At 34.3% G+C, this 16,879-nt stretch overlaps 4 protein-coding genes across 11 annotated transcripts; 2 read left to right on the forward strand and 2 right to left on the reverse strand.

The window, feature by feature from the left end:
* Nucleotides 1–236: 236 nt before the first annotated feature.
* LOC122399840 (protein FAM92A-A) lies at nt 237–2,093 on the forward strand. The gene is made up of 9 exons (XM_043400847.1): nt 237–338; nt 404–505; nt 608–736; nt 828–1,008; nt 1,085–1,309; nt 1,429–1,461; nt 1,572–1,733; nt 1,790–1,897; nt 1,966–2,093. Exons 1-9 carry the CDS (start codon nt 307–309, stop codon nt 2,077–2,079), a joined length of 1,086 nt encoding a protein of 361 aa, XP_043256782.1. The 5' UTR covers nt 237–306; the 3' UTR covers nt 2,080–2,093.
* A 68-nt stretch (nt 2,094–2,161) lies between these two features.
* On the reverse strand, nt 2,162–3,107 carry LOC122399842 (heat shock factor-binding protein 1). The gene is made up of 3 exons (XM_043400849.1): nt 2,757–3,107; nt 2,592–2,656; nt 2,162–2,390 (listed from the first exon to the last, which is right to left on the reverse strand). Exons 1-3 carry the CDS (start codon nt 2,853–2,855, stop codon nt 2,300–2,302), a joined length of 255 nt encoding a protein of 84 aa, XP_043256784.1. The 5' UTR covers nt 2,856–3,107; the 3' UTR covers nt 2,162–2,299.
* Nucleotides 3,108–3,383: 276 nt separating this feature from the next.
* Nucleotides 3,384–7,083, reverse strand: LOC122399845 (endoplasmic reticulum-Golgi intermediate compartment protein 2). 4 transcript variants are annotated; one of them, XM_043400859.1, is made up of 9 exons: nt 6,990–7,083; nt 6,789–6,887; nt 6,593–6,719; nt 5,805–5,903; nt 4,977–5,459; nt 4,533–4,905; nt 4,200–4,450; nt 3,866–4,126; nt 3,384–3,799 (listed from the first exon to the last, which is right to left on the reverse strand). In XM_043400859.1, the coding sequence occupies exons 5-9, from the start codon at nt 5,077–5,079 to the stop codon at nt 3,621–3,623; spliced, it is 1,167 nt and encodes a 388-aa protein (XP_043256794.1). In that variant the 5' UTR covers nt 5,080–5,459; nt 5,805–5,903; nt 6,593–6,719; nt 6,789–6,887; nt 6,990–7,083; the 3' UTR covers nt 3,384–3,620. The 4 variants fall into 4 exon arrangements, with proteins under 4 accessions (XP_043256794.1, XP_043256793.1, XP_043256792.1 ...); XM_043400858.1 differs by having other exon boundaries at nt 6,789–6,871; nt 6,990–7,046; XM_043400857.1 differs by lacking the exon at nt 5,805–5,903 and having other exon boundaries at nt 4,977–5,141; nt 6,789–7,040.
* On the forward strand, nt 6,235–16,413 carry LOC122399844 (E3 ubiquitin-protein ligase Nedd-4). 5 transcript variants are annotated; one of them, XM_043400851.1, is made up of 16 exons: nt 6,237–6,724; nt 8,164–8,364; nt 8,434–8,594; nt 8,933–9,095; nt 9,189–9,313; nt 9,440–9,563; nt 10,507–10,656; nt 11,516–11,566; nt 11,651–11,927; nt 11,997–12,055; nt 12,142–12,207; nt 12,276–12,505; nt 12,578–12,699; nt 12,779–13,418; nt 14,147–14,289; nt 14,365–16,413. In XM_043400851.1, the coding sequence occupies exons 1-15, from the start codon at nt 6,572–6,574 to the stop codon at nt 14,247–14,249; spliced, it is 2,625 nt and encodes an 874-aa protein (XP_043256786.1). In that variant the 5' UTR covers nt 6,237–6,571; the 3' UTR covers nt 14,250–14,289; nt 14,365–16,413. The 5 variants fall into 5 exon arrangements, with proteins under 5 accessions (XP_043256787.1, XP_043256786.1, XP_043256785.1 ...); XM_043400852.1 differs by having other exon boundaries at nt 6,235–6,724; nt 8,945–9,095; nt 14,147–16,413; XM_043400850.1 differs by having other exon boundaries at nt 14,147–16,413.
* Nucleotides 16,414–16,879: the final 466 nt, after the last annotated feature.

Consider the following 16,879-nt stretch of genomic DNA (forward strand, 5'->3'; position numbering starts at 1 on the left):
TAAATAAAACACACTTTGCTGGTCGAACGTCTGTAATTATTTGTAATGGAAAATAATTTTTAAAGCGACCTATCCTTGAAATAACGAGTTTTGTCGATATACGCTTGAAAGCGTACAAAGGCAGTTAAGGGAAACAGAGTATAGACGAAAATCGACCTCACCTGTGGTCACAATGCACCACCTGCCAACAGTAAACTGTCAGCGGGGACTTCGAGCGAACGTGATGTTGAAAGCGTGCTAGTTTCACACGAATAATCGATCGTTTCAAATTTGAAAAAAAAAAAAAAAAAAACTGTACGTCGCGAGATGTTACGCTCGAGGTCCCAAAGCAGCGTCTGGTAAGCGTAAATTTCTTTTTACAAATTTGAATCAATAGTCAACGTGTTATATTCGTTACATTCAGGGAACACGAAGCTAAATTTGTACAAGACCGAATATCCAACGTGGAGAAACATTTCGCCGAGCTGTGCACGACGTTTGCAGCGTACACGAGAAAAGCGGCAAGGTTTGTGCACAACGGCCTGTACATCGATTATTTCTTTTGTTTCTCCATGGTGTGTCGCAACGTCGTTTAACACGAACAGCTTGATCGTTTTATTATTTGCAGACTACGCGACAAAGGTGACGAAATCGCAAAAGCGGTACAAGCTTACGCGCAATCGGAAACCGTAAATCGATCGCTCACTAATGGGTTGACGAATTTCTCGGCGACCTTGTCGGTAATAGGCGACTACAGGTACACGAATCTGCTTTTTAAATCTAGAAAATAAAAAAAAAATAAAACAAGTTACGAGCTATAATTTGCAATTAATATTTGTTGTTATCAGAGATGCTGAAGTACAGAGATTCGACGCGAAAATAATCGCTCCCCTTTCTCAGTACTCGACGATTTGCAAGCATGCCCGCGACGATGTTAAAAACACGTTCACAGCTCGGGACAAGGAGTTGACGAGGAAAAGGCACCTGGACAGGCTCAGGGAACGAAATCCTAGAAACAAACAAATGATTGTATCCTTCATTATAAATGTAATTAAACAGATATGTATATTTTCGTCGGATTTGTTACGTCCTTAAGATTGAATAGTCGCAAGCGGAATCGGAACTCATGAAAGCTTCCGTCGAAGTTTCGCGAGTTGTAAAAGGCTTGGAAGAACAAATCGACTCGTTCGAGAAGCGAAAGTTGCACGATTTGAAAACTGTCCTTTTAGACTTCGTCGTTATCCAGTTAAGCTTCCATTCAAAAACTCTCGAATTGTTAACGAAAGCCTACCAAGATATTGCAGAGATCGACGAAGCTAAAGATCTAGAGGTGAGACGCGTAATATTTGTAAATTATTCTAGTCAAATATTATATTCGCAAATTATGTCAAATCTATTCTACAATCGCATAGATTTAAAATTAGGATTGTTTTAACATTCTTCTCGCAGGACTTCCAAGTGACAAGAGGAAACATGAACGGGGTAAATTCTTGCCTGACTAGTTATATGTATTTTATTGAAATTAATTTATAAAAAGTCCTCCGAATACTTGTGTTCCCATTTTTTGAGATGAAATTTATAATTGTACTTAGGAATTTCGCGAAACGATGAGGGTACCAGATTCTATTGCCAGATTGACCACCGTTGGCCGAACTTCGTTCAGACAGGCTTACTCTCTCACAAACTTAGCCAGTCGTTTTGCATCTTCCCCTATGTCTCCGCAGAAATTGGGCAGTCGTACTGCTGATTCTATAGTAAGTTAAATAATACTCAATATTGACGTCTGATAGTTAAATGAACGCATTTGCAGGATTCTACAAAGTCCAGCTTGAAAACAAACTCTTCGGAATCTGTACAGATCGAAGAGTACGGAGACAGCTCCGAAGAAACAGAATCTGAGTCTAACAAAGAAAAGCCTGTGAGAACCAGGCACAAATCTATGTAATTTCAAACAATGGTTAATTTAAATATTTTATATAATTCTAGATGAAAGCGATCTCTGGACACAAAACTTCAACGAGATTTGTATTTAAAGCAGTACCACCGATCCCTGCCTATCAGAAGTCGCTAACAATGCCTTTAACCGTTAAGTATGTTTAATTTAATGTTCGACAGTGCATTGTACCATATAAAACTTATATAAAAAAAAACAAAATAAAAAGTGAATTATGTTTATAAAGTTATTGTAAAAATTGTTAGTTTATTTTTTTGTATTCAAAAGATGCATTTTAGTATCCTACAAATGTTCTTGTTTCATGATATCTGTAGATGTCGATAAAGATGTCCTTATTCAAATATCAATGTTTTGTAAAGAATACAATTATTTTTCTCCCCCTTCCACTCCAGCTTGGGTCATTAAGTCCGCAATGTTCTTTTCGAGATCGTCTATTCTGTTTCCCATTTCATCTATTGTTTCTTATTAAGGACACATTATATTTCCTTTATTGAAATAATACAATTAATACCTGATTTTCCTAAACAAACTCAATCAAACGCAAAATAATTAACATTTTATCGTACAAGGTACTCGTATACGAAATAAAATGTAAATTTTATTTACATTTTTGAGGTTAGTCGAGGAAACGCAATCGATTTAAGAGAAAAGGATATTTCGTCCGAGAATTTGATCTGACATTGTTTGAAACTTGTCCTGCATGTTCTGTAATAGCGTTTGTACCTAAACAGAAAAAGAAAAGGCGGAATGATCGATTAGAAATATTGGGACAACGAAAAAAAAGAAAAATGTCATAACAATGAACTGCGTTTATCTGACTCACATATTGCGTCAATTCTTGCATGTTCTTTGGATCGGCGCTGTTACCCATTCCATAATTGTCGGTGTCCTCGCCTTTGTGTTCCTGTTTAATATCTGCCATTTCTGAAAGTTTACGTTTACGCACTCCCGTTCGAGGATAAAATGAATTCCGTCCTGCCGAATACTTCGGTCAAGCGCATGCGAAGATTACCAATCGACCGATGCTTTTGTTACAAAGACGACAGAGCATAAACGCATCGATTTAACAAACGTAAATTATACTTGGCAAGTATCTCTCGATCAAACTTTTCTAACGCGATTAGGGCACGATTATCACTCGACATTTCTTCTTCCATGTTTCCACACAACTACCCATAATTCTTGACGATCGAGGGGAATACGTCGCGCCAAATATATTCTTTTTCGAATCCTTCAAGTGTTATTCAAACTTCATAACAATTAATCCAATGAACTTTTTAAATATCGAAAACATTAAAAAATATGCAAAATATTCTTTAGATGATAGTTTATTCGAGTAGGAATTTGTGTCTCACGATCTAACGACCTTGAACTTGCGAAATATCAGAGGTCGAAGAAATTCTAATCCTTTCAATCTCTCTCTTCCTATATTATTCAGAATCAAAATTCCTTCGATCTCTTAATTCTATTAAAGAAAATGAGGAGAAATGGAGAACCATGCAGCAGGTTCTAAAGATAAATCATGGATATAAAATTACTATTATTAATAATCGATTGTTATATACAAGATCGTTACAAATATATTATTCAAGGCCATTTTTGCTTACAAATATTATGAATGTAAGAGTATCATGCAATGTCTGGAAATCATTTAAAAATTAAATTACAATAGTATTTTCATCGTAGTTTAAATGATGTCTACACCTTCCGGTGTAGGAACATCCAAGAGATTTATTGTTCCAGGAACTCGAAACTTCTGTCGAGCCGCTGGAATCGGATATTTCTGATCACTTTTCACGTCTTTGGGCGTTGGAAATTTGCAGCACACAATGTACCAGAAACTCTGCACAATATTCTTTACCAATCCTGCAAAGTTTAATAGGTTTAGATTATCTCTGATAAATCGTGTAGTTTAAACAAAGGAATACTTGCCACTTGTAACAAAAATACCTCCGACCGTGGCACACAATTTCACTAAAAATTGACACACTGTATCACGTTGTTGAGTGACCTTTATTTTCAATGCACTCATGTCATATTTGAAGAAGATCCCTGGAATCCCATGAGATCCCTTTTGATGATCGATAGGTCTATAATGATCCTTCACGCTATACTGGTACGTTTTAGAAGTACTAAACAAAGTTTGTATATCGGTGGGAACTACTTCTACAAAGTACTGATATAGGATCATATCTAAAATACAATTCTCTGTAAATATACACGTCACGATGTTCCTAATTGTATTTTATCTGTCGTCTCAACTCACTGTCGTCAGCAATTTTTTCGTCTCCCTCTAAAGGATGGACAATACCCGGACTAGGCCCTCCGAACGAAAACTTATTTATTCTATGAGTGAAGTTATAATCATTACCGGTCATAAAAGCTGAAATGTGTATGTGTTCTCTGAGAATAGGCAACGATCTTCCAGCCGTTATGTGAAAATTTCCAGCGACTTTGTTAACATTTAAACTACCGTAAACACGACACGCGTTTGGGGCGTAACTAGGCTGATGAGTTCTAATAATATACAAACGTATAAGTAAATTTCTGTAATTGTAACAGTATATTCTTATATACCGGGAAACATTGTTTTTTATACCTCTTTGGCATTTCGCTATACAAGGTAACTTGATTAGATTTCCACAGCAGTTCGTGAATGGCATGATATTCTTCTCTTAAGTAAGAATTCATATGTTTTAAAGCTTTGAAATGGGATCTTTGTTCCTGCGTTAATTCCCACCACGTATCTTCCTCTTCTAACGTTTGATGGCCTTTCATATTTTGATTCGTAGAATCTAACACATCTGCACCTATGCGACCACATGGCATTGCGACAGTTATATCAATATTTATTTTTAGCTTCGCATCGATGTCTGTGTCCGGTTCAAATTTAAATTCTAATCTACTGTCGAGGTAATAACCTGTTTCAGCTATTATTAAATATACAATGGTGCAGATCGTGAATATGGAAACTGCAAGTAAAAACATACAATTTTATATTCGGCCGTGGACGAGATATCGAATTACATTGTACGAAACTTACAAGTCCCTCCAACTGCAGTTTTGTCAACATACGGTTCAGGAACTTTGGGAAACGCATCCAGCTCTTTGACAGCTTTGATATTAACTTTCCGTCTTCTCAACATCGTTATAATTTATAAAGAATAAGATTCAACCGGAGAACAACATTCATCCGTCATCTGTTAACCTATATCATACGTAAAAACAAACCCAAACGCACGCGTGTTAATTATAAAATCAACCGTTGATATTCACGCCTTTATTTTCTATTAACCAATAACGGTATGTACATATTTACAAATGTATCGTTATTTCAATTGCGAAAAAAGAAGCGTCTTTACGAAGTGTTTTAAATGTAAATATTCAACGCGCCACGTATTCACATGTCGATAAGCGGTAGTTCGGTAAGGTATAAATTTTGAACATTTTTCCTTGAAACGATTACGAATTCTTCAGAAACGGCCGAAAGTTGACTTTTAAAAACATTGAAAGCGTCATCGTATATCTATAAAAGGAATACGAAAGTTATATCAATTGAAATTATCATTCCTGGGAAAAATTTTAATGGGAGATTCTAGGAACCAAAATAAGACGAAAATAAAGAATACCAATTTGTTGATAGAGGCTTTGTTAAAAAGTTATTAACGTTTAAAGTTTCACTTGCGAGACGGCACCTGCGAATAGCTGCGCGCGCGAAACTTTGAACGTTAATAACTTTTTAACGAAGCCTTAATTAACAAATTGGTATTCTTGATTTTCGTCTTATTTTGCCTTCTAGAATCTCCCTTTAAAATTTTTCCCAATGTAACATAAAATGATACACAAATATTTAGAATGTAAGTCAGTACACTTAACAAGCTTTTAATTGTAGCCCTAATTTTACCATTTTCAATTTCAATCGCTTTTCACACCTTTTGTTTGATATGCCTTTAGTTCGTGGAAGAATTACCTGTAAATATGTGTGTTTATCAAAGTTTCAATGTACTAGTTAATTCCGTGTTCTAACTGCGCGTTATCGCGTCAATGATTTAAAAGCATTCTTATCTCAAGTGAATATTATATTTAAGATTCAGATCGGAAATTAGTGATTTTGCTGTTACGGACGACTACATATTGTTATACTTTTTTCCGTTAAAAGTTTAAATATAAATAAAAATATATCCGTGATTAACTCATTAATAATTACGTGCAAATATCAGTTATCGATTAAACATATAAATATCGTATTTGTGTTCTACTTTGCATCCTTTGATTAAAATTTGTTACAAACTCGTGGTTTGATAGTGTGCATATGTATATAAAATTGGTAGTTCCAATAATATTCTGTCTTGTGTTGCAAGCTTCGGTTGTTTAAAATTTGTGTTAGAAGTTTGCTGAATATGTGGTTCTACTCTAGAAATAAATTCTTATATAACAGAGAGTAGCAAGATTAGTCATTGACACATTTTAATCTCTGTTAAAGCTACGCACGAGCGTACACGAAGAGTTTTAACATGTACAAGTACTAAAGACAGTTGCATTACTAAATATTAAAAGTAGAAAATAGAACGCATGTAACAAACACATTAAATTATCTTAATGTCTGTGCACAACATATTGCGCAATTAAGAATACAAGATGCCAGGAACATTGACCTACCCAATATATGCTGGTGTAGAATCACCTCCGCAAAGGCAACGGTCCTATAGTTGGAGTAACGAGCATCGTTCTAGATCTCGAGTATTGCCAGATAATAGAAGACCTGGACGATTGTCGTTGGCAGAACCTGCGGTATGTAAAAAATTATATAAACATGTTAAAATTGTACTTAACAGTTTAAATAGTTTGTCCTTACAATTATACCGTTGTATCTACATGTAGAATTGAATGAAAAAATAACCGAAGATTATCATACGCATTGTTACAATCTCCTTATCGCTGTCAACGTGAAATCCTTTCAATATTAAGACAATGCGACGAGATACCGAGAAACAGTCGAGAAAAATGCATTCCAAACCATGCGTCACTTTCACGCGTTTTGATCGTTAAAACGTACCGGAAACGTCGAGAAAAGTTTCTGTTCATGCCGATAATATAATTTTCATAACATTCCGCAACTCGCTACAAACGATAATAAAAAAATGTCTAGGAAAACTCGCAGATACGTTCGCAGGCGCATTAGAAGCTGTCGTTTTTAGCGGTACACGGGATCGTTTTGGGGGCATCCCCATTCTAAAAATATTCATTTTTCGTCGTCGATAGAATCCTCGCGACCGGAACGAACGTGCATTTTAACGTGCACGCTAGTATCGCGAATAACAGAATGAATTTAGCGGTTTGAAAATGGTATCGAACGGGAAGGGTAAATTTCAACGATATTTGAATATTTAAAAGGAAGCTGGCCATCTTTAAACGCGAGTATGTCATATCCGTTTCGTTCGTGCAATAGCAACGGAGAGGGGTTAAGCCAAAATAGGTTTCTTGATGGCACATAAGAAACTGTGAACCTCGTTAAATTGTAAGAAGCAGAAGTCGACGATTCGAAACAAATAAATTATACATAACGTTAATGGCAGAGGAACATGTTTACGGATATAATCCGCCGCCCGGAGTTGACGGAGAATCTGTACGTAACTATTTTGACAGTTTGACAAGTACAGGTTGGATTTTTGATTGATAGGCTCCAGAAAGGGTGTTACTTCCAGAAAGTTGTTGATTTGACGATTAACGATACCGTTGCATCAAACGAAAGACTATACCGCGTACACGGGAATCAAAACAGAAATTGCCCCTCGTAGTGTTTATTTATCCCGAAACGCGGATCACACTTGCCAATATCAATTCTTTTATATTTATATTGTACATACACAAGCAAACTAAGACGGATTACCTGTTTTCAACATTTTACGTGTACATTCGCGTGCTCTTTGTATATTTTGTATTTCGTACGTGTACACGCTATTATTAAACCAATTATACCATAATAAAATAATTTAAAGCCAGTTTATTGTATCGGATGCACAGAAATTAATAAAAAATTATTTCCCAATCACTTGGACAAAAGTACAGCGATTGTTTGATTAATTGCTCGTAAATAGAGCTCTAATTCTTTTTAAATGTATTGAAAACTTATATTTATAACGATAAAGCCAAATTATTGTACAGTTGTACTTGGTTTCTTGTAAAAGATTGCAATAATTTAGTTTTTGATTCTTTTGCAATCTCTTTAGAGAGATGAGGCTACTAGCAAGCTGAGATTAAAGGTAATTGCTGGGCACCAATTAGCCAAGAAAGACATCTTCGGTGCCAGCGATCCTTACGTACGCGTCGACTTGAATACTGTAAACGGTGATCAGACAGTGGATTCTGCGCTTACAAAAACCAAAAAAAAGACTTTGAATCCAGTATGGGAGGAGGAATTTGTATTTAGAGTACGTTATTAACATTTTTCGATGATAATAACGACGAATATAAAATGTTAAAAAGCTTGTATCCATCAGGTTAAGCCTGTCGATCACAAATTGGTGCTACAAGTTTTTGACGAGAACAGATTGACAAGAGATGATTTTCTCGGAATGGTGGAATTAACATTAATTCATCTACCTAAAGAGCAAGAGGGTCAAACGATCCCTGCTAGACGTTATTTACTTCGACCACGTAGGTAAGTATTTTCTTCGATGTGCGCTTCAAGCTGTGTATTTTGATATATTTTGCAAGTTTTATACTTTAAGCTTTATCTTCAAATATCATTTATCCATAAATAATAGTTGTAAGAGAATAATAACATATTTTACTTTATGCGTTTCGTGTAAGTTTATATTTAAAATTGATTTACATTTTGATCGTTTCATGCACACTATTACGCACAATTTTTAAACAATACTTCGTTCATATTTATTGGTTGCATTTCACAAATCTTTATATTTGGTTCATTAAAACGTTTCTTTCGTACCTTTCATTTGCAAATGCAAAATGAATAACTTACGAGGATATGGCTAGTAATCATTCCAGTCAGCGTTCGAGAGTGAAAGGTACTTTGGAAGTATACCACGCATATATTTCGGATTCATCGACCATAGACAGTGACAATGGGGATGCTGCGTCTGACTCAGGAGGGTGGGAAATGGTTCAACCAGTAAATGTCAACCGTCCTATGCAGACAGTTACGTGTACACTGTGCTTTAAATTCAAAATTTTAGAGGTCGTTACTATGTATTTATGTATAAAATAATGTTTTATGTGAAATTGTTTGTAGGTTGTGTTTGACTCACCGTTGCCACCGTTACCACCAGGATGGGAAGAAAGGCAGGATGCAAACGGGCGAACGTATTATGTTAATCATATAGCACGATTTACTCAATGGGAACGACCAGTAGAATCGTATGTAATAGATATAATAACAAGTCCTAGATATACGAGTTTCGCGCGTTTTATATTTGATTTTAATCCAGCCACTCACCAAGGCATAAATACTAATTGTTTTAAACCATTAAAATTTTTTTACAGTAATACTTCGCCCAGTGCAAATGTTGCAGTTGAGCGAAATTTCAGCACTGCTGCGACAGAGTTTCAACGACGTTTTCATATTAGCGCGGATAACGAAAACAGACATAGAAGTTCGATCAACCAGGTAATATTAACGATTTTTTATATATAATTACGATTCGCATCATGAAGTCCCAAAGTAAAATCTGCAAACAAATTTTATATAGTGAAAATTCCACGACATCCACTTTTACAGTAAAATGACTATTAAAGTTTAAAGTATAGAAATGTAGTGTTTGTTATTTAATTTATTTGCATTAATTTTTAAATAGCTGGCATACATTTTGTTAGCAGAACAAATTGTTTGACATTCAGTGTAATAATTAATTATGTTTATATAAACGTCCTAAATGTTATTTTATGTAGTATATGTTGCTAATTTATCATTCTCCAATATTCTGTCAAACGCGTAGATTACAATGTTGCGTAGCTAGCACTCTTTGCTTTCAAATCTCCATATCATGAAAATATATTACCTTTTATATTTTATTATAATGTTCATAGTCTGCGTAAAGTATATGTGTGTAAATAGTCACACACACACACGCACAAAATACAGGCATTACTTCATTCTTTTCAAGTACGCGATTATATAAAAAAAATACGGGAAAAATCTTCATAAATAACGTAAACGTAGAACGAGCACTAGTATTATGTAAATATTCTCATTATTGCTTCCTATGCTATGTGTTTAACATCACAGAATAATGCATAACTGCATTGGTCATGTAAATTAACAAAAATCGAAAATTGCCTCAAATTTACTTATACGTCAGCTTAATAATCATGGACGCGTTATATTTTCCTTAATTATAGGCTTATGCTTTGATACGTGTTTATGGTAACATGCTGTAACATCGTAACAAATAACTATAATAATAACAAACTAATCAATTCAGTTAGATGTGCATGATTTACCTAACAATAAATATGATGAATACGAATGACCCAGACATGACATAATAAATCTCTTACTAAAAGAATAATTGGCATGCAGTATGTAGCAATTTTGTGCATGTGTGTGTAAGGATGGTGAAGTTCTCCGCAAGGAAGATGAAGATTCGGAAGCAAGAGATTATGACATTGAGAATCATAGGGGAGGGGGTATTGGGGATACTTCTTCAGACTCTGGACGTTCTGTCGATCAACATGGCTACCTTAGTGAATGCGAAGACCAGGTACTCGTACATGTAGACACGATTATTTTCAGTTTTGTAAAATGCTTCTTTTTATAGTTTCTTGTACAAATCGTGCAAAATACAGGGTGTTCGGCCGACCCTGGGAAAAATTTTAATGGGGGATTCTGGAGGCCAAAACAAGACGAAAATCAAGAATACCAATTTGTTAATTAAGGCTTCTTTAAAAAGTTATTAGCGTTTAAAGTTCTGCGCGCGCAGCTGTTCGCAGGTGCCGTCTCGCAAGTGGAACTTTAAACGTTAATAACTTTTTAAAGAAGCCTTAATTAACAAATTGGTATTCTTGATTTTCGTTTTATTTTAGCCCCTAGAATCCCCCATTAAAATTTTTCCCACGGTTAGTCACCCTGTATACAATTTATAAAGAAACCGCATTTACCATACAAAACATTGCTTTTTATAACAATATTTTTTCCATTAATACATTCGAGATAGTATTAACTACGAAACTTCGTCATACGTTTGCGTGCGATAAAATAAATTATCAAGAAGGATCTCTAATGGTTTTATGTGTTCCGGTAACTTGTATTCGTTTAATTTTTCGATTAAAAATTATATACTTTCTACTATACGTTTCTGTGCTGTATATTTACCTTGTCTTACTTAAACGGAAACGTAATTTTTGTGCATGATTCAGAATTATGTTTCTTAAATTACTTCTAATAATTAGCACGCTGCATGATGCTGTCGACAAGTGTTAAAAAACATTTACGATATAATTTACCTTATTTGCAGAGTTGCCTGATAATATTAGATCAGCATATTTGTGGTGTAAATTAGTATTTATTTTGATCGGAATTATGTAGTTTTACGGTACTATATTCTCATGTTATGCTTACAGACTGATGATAATGTGGATAGTCCAGCTGGGTCTAGACGATCCTCTGAACAGGCAAGTACTGCATCCAATGCAATTGGCATTCACATGAACTGCAACAAAATATTTTGTTTCAACATCGAGCGTTGTGATTTTTAGATCGAAATGCATAAACCCACGCTTCCAGTGTCAAGCAACGATGGAATGCCACCTGGGTGGGGTATGCAATTAGCTCCGAACGGTAGAGTATTTTTTATCGATCATATTAATAGGACAACGACATGGATCGATCCTCGAACAGGGTGTCCAAGTTCGATACCTAATCACATTGCTCCTTCAACTACACCAAGGAGTGATTTAGACCAGCTTGGACCACTTCCCGAAGGTTGGGAGGAAAGGGTTCATACGGATGGCAGAATATTTTTCATCGATCACAGTATGTTCACATTTATTAAAAATTATCACAAAGAATTTCAGGTTTGATTTATACTTCTTTGTGCGATAGATTCAAGAACAACTCAGTGGGAAGATCCACGCATGTCCAATCCACAAATTGCTGGCCCGGTAAGTACATTAGTTTGCAATTGTATAAATTAAACTTCGATTCAAATAAATTGTAACACGTACTAAATTATTTTGTCACATTATAGGCTGTTCCATATTCGAGAGATTATAAACGAAAATATGAATATCTCAAGTCTCAGTTGAGAAAGCCTGTAAGTATTCGACGGCTGAAATTTGACTACCATTTTTGCACGTAGCAATTATTGTGTTATTTTTTTAGAATAACGTTCCTAATAAATTTGAAATAAAAGTTGGCCGAAATAACATCCTGGAAGATTCGTATCGTATAATTAGTTCTGTTAATAGAGTGGAAATATTGAAAACAAAATTGTGGGTTGAATTTGAAGGAGAAATCGGTTTGGATTACGGAGGCCTTGCTCGAGAATGGTTTTTCCTATTATCTAAAGAAATGTTCAATCCCTATTATGGATTGTTCGAATATTCCGCCACGTAAGTCTATCATACGCTAAATTATTATGTACACTGATATATAAATAATAATCACAATTAAAATACTTTTAGGGATAATTATACACTACAAATTAATCCTTTCTCGGGAGTATGCAACGAGGAACATCTAAATTACTTTAAATTTATTGGTCGTATAGCTGGTATGGCTGTCTACCACGGCAAACTGTTAGATGGTAAAAATTATTTCAATTACATCAGAAGCATACAATATTTTATATAGCATAGATATAAAGAAGATTATTTTATTTTCAGCATTTTTCATTCGGCCATTTTATAAAATGATGTTAGGTAAATCTATCGACTTGAAAGACATGGAAAGCGTTGACTCAGAATATTACAATTCGTTATTGTGGATAAAAGAAAACGATCCTAGCGAATTAGAGCTCACATTTTGCGTCGACGAAGAAAGTTTTGGACACACCTCCCAAAGAGAACTTAAGCCGGATGGCGCTAACATACCATTAACAGACGTAAACAAAGACGAATACATAGGTTTAGTTATACAATGGCGATTCGTATCGAGAGTCCAAGAACAAATGAACGCATTTTTGGAAGGATTTAACGCTCTTGTACCGCCGACATTGGTAAAAATATTTGACGAGCATGAACTGGAATTGCTTATGTGCGGTATACAACATATTGACGTGAAAGACTGGAAACAGAACACGTTGTACAAAGGGGACTATCACGCTAATCACATTGTCGTTCAGTGGTTTTGGCGAGTGGTACTTTCGTTTAGCAATGAAATGCGCTCTAGGCTTTTACAATTTGTCACCGGAACATCGCGAGTACCGATGAACGGTTTTAAGGAACTTTACGGTAGCAACGGGCCGCAGTTATTCACGATCGAAAAATGGGGTACACCGGACAATTATCCGAGAGCTCATACTTGGTAAGTACACGATCTCAAAAATTCACATCTTAATCTCTCCGATCTACCGACGTACCGAACTCGAGAATTTTCAGACATAACCACATTTTGCGCGGGAGTTTCTTCAAGCTTACTTTTTAAAATTTCTGATGTTATCTCAGAATCAGTTTAGTTTATTTAAAATTGTGATAAAAGTTTTATGTACAAATCACATACGTACGTTTCGAATTAATTTTTTCGTTCCAACGATCAACTTCTTAACCTCCTTAGTAGCCATGGCAACAAGAAGTAAAGTCGTGATCTTGAAGAAAATTTTGCGCGGGAGTTTCTTGTCTTTCTAAAGTTTCTGGATGTCATGGATTCCAGAATCAGTTCAGAATAGCTTTGTTTATTTAAAATTGTGATAAAATTTTTCCACACTGTATACGAATCAAATACGGTTCGAATTCATTTTTTCGTTGTAACGGTCAACTTGTTAGCTGAGTCACCATGGCAACAAGAAGTAAAGTCATGACCTTGAAGAAACTTTCTAAAGTGAATTCGGATAGTGATAGTATTTCCAGTGACATTGAAACTCAAAAGGTACAATTACGATTTATAAAATAAGTCGTTTTGCCGGAAGTAGTGAAAATGTCGGCTGGTCGGAGGGGTTAGGTGCTTCTTTTGCACGTTATCGAATCTCAACGCAGAATTTTCCGTTGAACCATAAAAAAAGGTACGTGATTTAATAGGTAATATTCCCATTTCAGTTTTAATCGCATTGACCTTCCTCCTTACGAAAATTATCAGCAACTCAGGGAAAAATTGATAAAAGCAATCGAAGGTTCACAAGGCTTTGCTGGAGTGGATTAGCACGAAATACCCCTTTTCATGATGATATCTGTAATATAATGTACATATATACATACACATAGATACAAAAAAAAAAAAACATGTATACTGTCTAATACGATTAACTGTTTAACAGGATTAACATTTTTCTGCACTCTGAAGACTTAGGTGTCTCTTGACTGCTAGTTACATCATTGAGACAAATCAATGAAAAGTATGTTTAAATATTACTTAACTGTTACCAATAATTCAAAAGTATCTTACGCATAATGCACTTTTAAAATTATAAGCTATATTTAACAAAACATTTACAAGTAATCTCAAATGCTGTTTCGGAGCAGTTGATGAATTACAATTTATTAACTTGTTCACTTTCTACATGTAATTCCATGTTTTGATTATTACGCTTCGAAGAGGTATTTCTTTTTTTTTTCCGGGGGAAAAAAAAATTTTGGTTGTTACGATAGACAAATATTAATCTGATATTAACTGTAAATAATTTTAAGATAAAGTAACGATCTATTAATTAATATCCTAATTTGTTGATGGCGCGGAGAATGCCTTGTTATCAAAGGAATTTACGAACAATATAAGATCGCGGACTTAAGTGATAAAATTTTAAACGAAAGTATAAAGTGTTTAAAAGAAGGATATAAGTTGCTTTATATGATATTTGTTATGATTTATCGAAACATTGAATTTTAATTTGAACTATTTTATAAAACGAGCAATCAGAAAAAGTAGTAATATGATTAAGGAATTCTAAAAACGAGACTTAGAAAACTATTTCATATACAATGATGCTACGTTGTTTGAAAAAAATCATTGTTAATTTAAAAATTTATCTGTACATTTTTAAATTTGAAAGGAAGATTATTGTTTTTTCTATTCTTGAAACGTAAAGTTTCTTTGTTTATTATACTTTTCACATTACACTATGAAGTTTTTACAACGAATCAGTTTAATCTTTTTCAATATTTTGTAACACTGTGTACAATATAAGATTAATATTTCTTTCCTTTTCTCGGTTGCATAAGGCAATATCTAAACACTTAGTATTCACAGGTTATTCGCATTTAGAAAATATCTTGTGGATCTTTTATTGTAGTAATAAAGACTAGAGAATACGTTGTGTCGATAAAAGAAAAAAAAAGAAAGAAAGAATGTACAGGCAGAAAGCTGGAAGATTTTAAAAAATTAATCATACTATTAGAAGATATAGCAAGAAGAATTATGGTCGCTGTAAAATATGTAATCTGTTTTATTTTTGATCGATTCGTTTATTTATTATGAAATCCATATTATTTAATATAAGAATATATTCAAACTTAATAGAAAATAAAATATATTTCAGACGTATCTGTTCCATGATCTATTCGCGTAACTGATCAAGAACTTTGGACATAGAACAGAGTTCTTCTTGTATGTTTTTCTAAGAACTTGTAGCGAAAAAAAAAAACCACATTATGCTTAGCACATTGTATACATATAGTATTAAATAAGATAAGAAAGTAGATACGAAGCTGCTTGAACGGTGAAATTCAACCATTTGTACATTTTGACAATATATAAAAGAAACGAAGATATTCAATTGTTTTGTCAAAAATGATATACAATGCATGAAGTTAATTGATCGAATATGCCGCGATTAGCGTAACCTTGTAAATGCCTACTTTGTACGATAATAGCTATTCCAAGAATGTAACAAACATTCTAGAAAGACGTTTAGCACTTAAAGCTAACGAAACATTCCATCCTGTTTGTACAGCTTATTTTATTGTAAACAGATACGTCCCGTTAGATAATAAATATTATTATTACGACAGAAATTTTGTGGCCTTAAATTCCGGTTACTTTAGATTTCGTGTATTTTGTGTTTTTCTATAACGAAGATTCGAATCATGTATTTATATATGTATAATCGCGGGCGAACGATATATCTTGACGTATTGATTCTGTGAACAGGCAATATTCGAGTACTATAGTATTTCTTTCCTGACGGTAGACTAAATCTTTAGTTGGGACTATTAGTCACATACGTTATCTAACGATCTACTTAATTGTCTTTTCTTTTCTTCTGATTTACAAGTATTCACATATTTTACTGGATGAAACATTACATCCTTCACTGGCTTATACAGAGTGTTCAATCAACCCTGGGAAAAATTTTAATGGGTGATTCTAGAGACCAAAATAAAACGAAAATCAAGAATACCAATTTCTCGATTATGGCTTCGTTAAAAAGTTATTAACGTTTAAAGTTACGTCTGTGAAACGGGAACCGCGCGCGCTGCGTGCGCGGAACTTTAAACGTTAATAACTTTTTAACGAAGCCTTAATTAACAAATTGGTATTCTTGATTTTCGTCTTGTTTTGGTCTCCAGAATCATCCATTAAAATTTTTCCCACGGTTAGTCGAACACTCTGTATTTATTCTTATTAAGACACATTGCAAGATAAAATCGTTGTAACGTCGATGAAAGGTGACTTAACTTTTTCGTAAGATTATTTAATCTCGTATATACACGACCGATTTATATACTTATGCATACGTATATGTTGGCAAAAACATGCGTGACTTAATTCTACTACAATTTACCTCCCTTTAATTTTTATGTAAATACGAAGATATATAACGCTTGTAATATATC

This window comes from Colletes gigas, unplaced genomic scaffold, assembly GCF_013123115.1.
Source record: "Colletes gigas isolate AHSC1104 unplaced genomic scaffold, ASM1312311v1 Colletes_gigas_Sc00015, whole genome shotgun sequence".
Classification (NCBI taxonomy): Eukaryota; Metazoa; Arthropoda; class Insecta; order Hymenoptera; family Colletidae; genus Colletes; species Colletes gigas.

Excerpts from the sequence above, each read along its gene's own strand:
- LOC122399845 (XM_043400859.1), bottom strand. The coding sequence starts at position 5,079 with ATGTTGAGAAGACGGAAAGTTAATATCAAAGCTGTCAAAGAGCTGGAT. Across the intron at positions 4,451-4,532 it reads TATAGCGAAATGCCAAAGAG|AACTCATCAGCCTAGTTACG; the intron begins GTATAAAAAACA and ends GTATATTATTAG. Across the intron at positions 3,800-3,865 it reads AGGTATTTTTGTTACAAGTG|GATTGGTAAAGAATATTGTG; the intron begins GCAAGTATTCCT and ends TAAACTTTGCAG.
- LOC122399844 (XM_043400850.1), top strand. The coding sequence starts at position 6,572 with ATGCCAGGAACATTGACCTACCCAATATATGCTGGTGTAGAATCACCT. Across the intron at positions 9,564-10,506 it reads ATAGAAGTTCGATCAACCAG|GATGGTGAAGTTCTCCGCAA; the intron begins GTAATATTAACG and ends TGTGTGTGTAAG. Across the intron at positions 12,208-12,275 it reads AGTCTCAGTTGAGAAAGCCT|AATAACGTTCCTAATAAATT; the intron begins GTAAGTATTCGA and ends TTATTTTTTTAG.
- LOC122399842 (XM_043400849.1), bottom strand. The coding sequence starts at position 2,855 with ATGGCAGATATTAAACAGGAACACAAAGGCGAGGACACCGACAATTAT. Across the intron at positions 2,657-2,756 it reads TGCAAGAATTGACGCAATAT|GTACAAACGCTATTACAGAA; the intron begins GTGAGTCAGATA and ends TTTTCTGTTTAG. Across the intron at positions 2,391-2,591 it reads TCAGATCAAATTCTCGGACG|AATAGATGAAATGGGAAACA; the intron begins AAATATCCTTTT and ends TTAATAAGAAAC.
- LOC122399840 (XM_043400847.1), top strand. The coding sequence starts at position 307 with ATGTTACGCTCGAGGTCCCAAAGCAGCGTCTG. Across the intron at positions 1,310-1,428 it reads ACGAAGCTAAAGATCTAGAG|GACTTCCAAGTGACAAGAGG; the intron begins GTGAGACGCGTA and ends TTCTTCTCGCAG. Across the intron at positions 1,462-1,571 it reads CAAGAGGAAACATGAACGGG|GAATTTCGCGAAACGATGAG; the intron begins GTAAATTCTTGC and ends AATTGTACTTAG.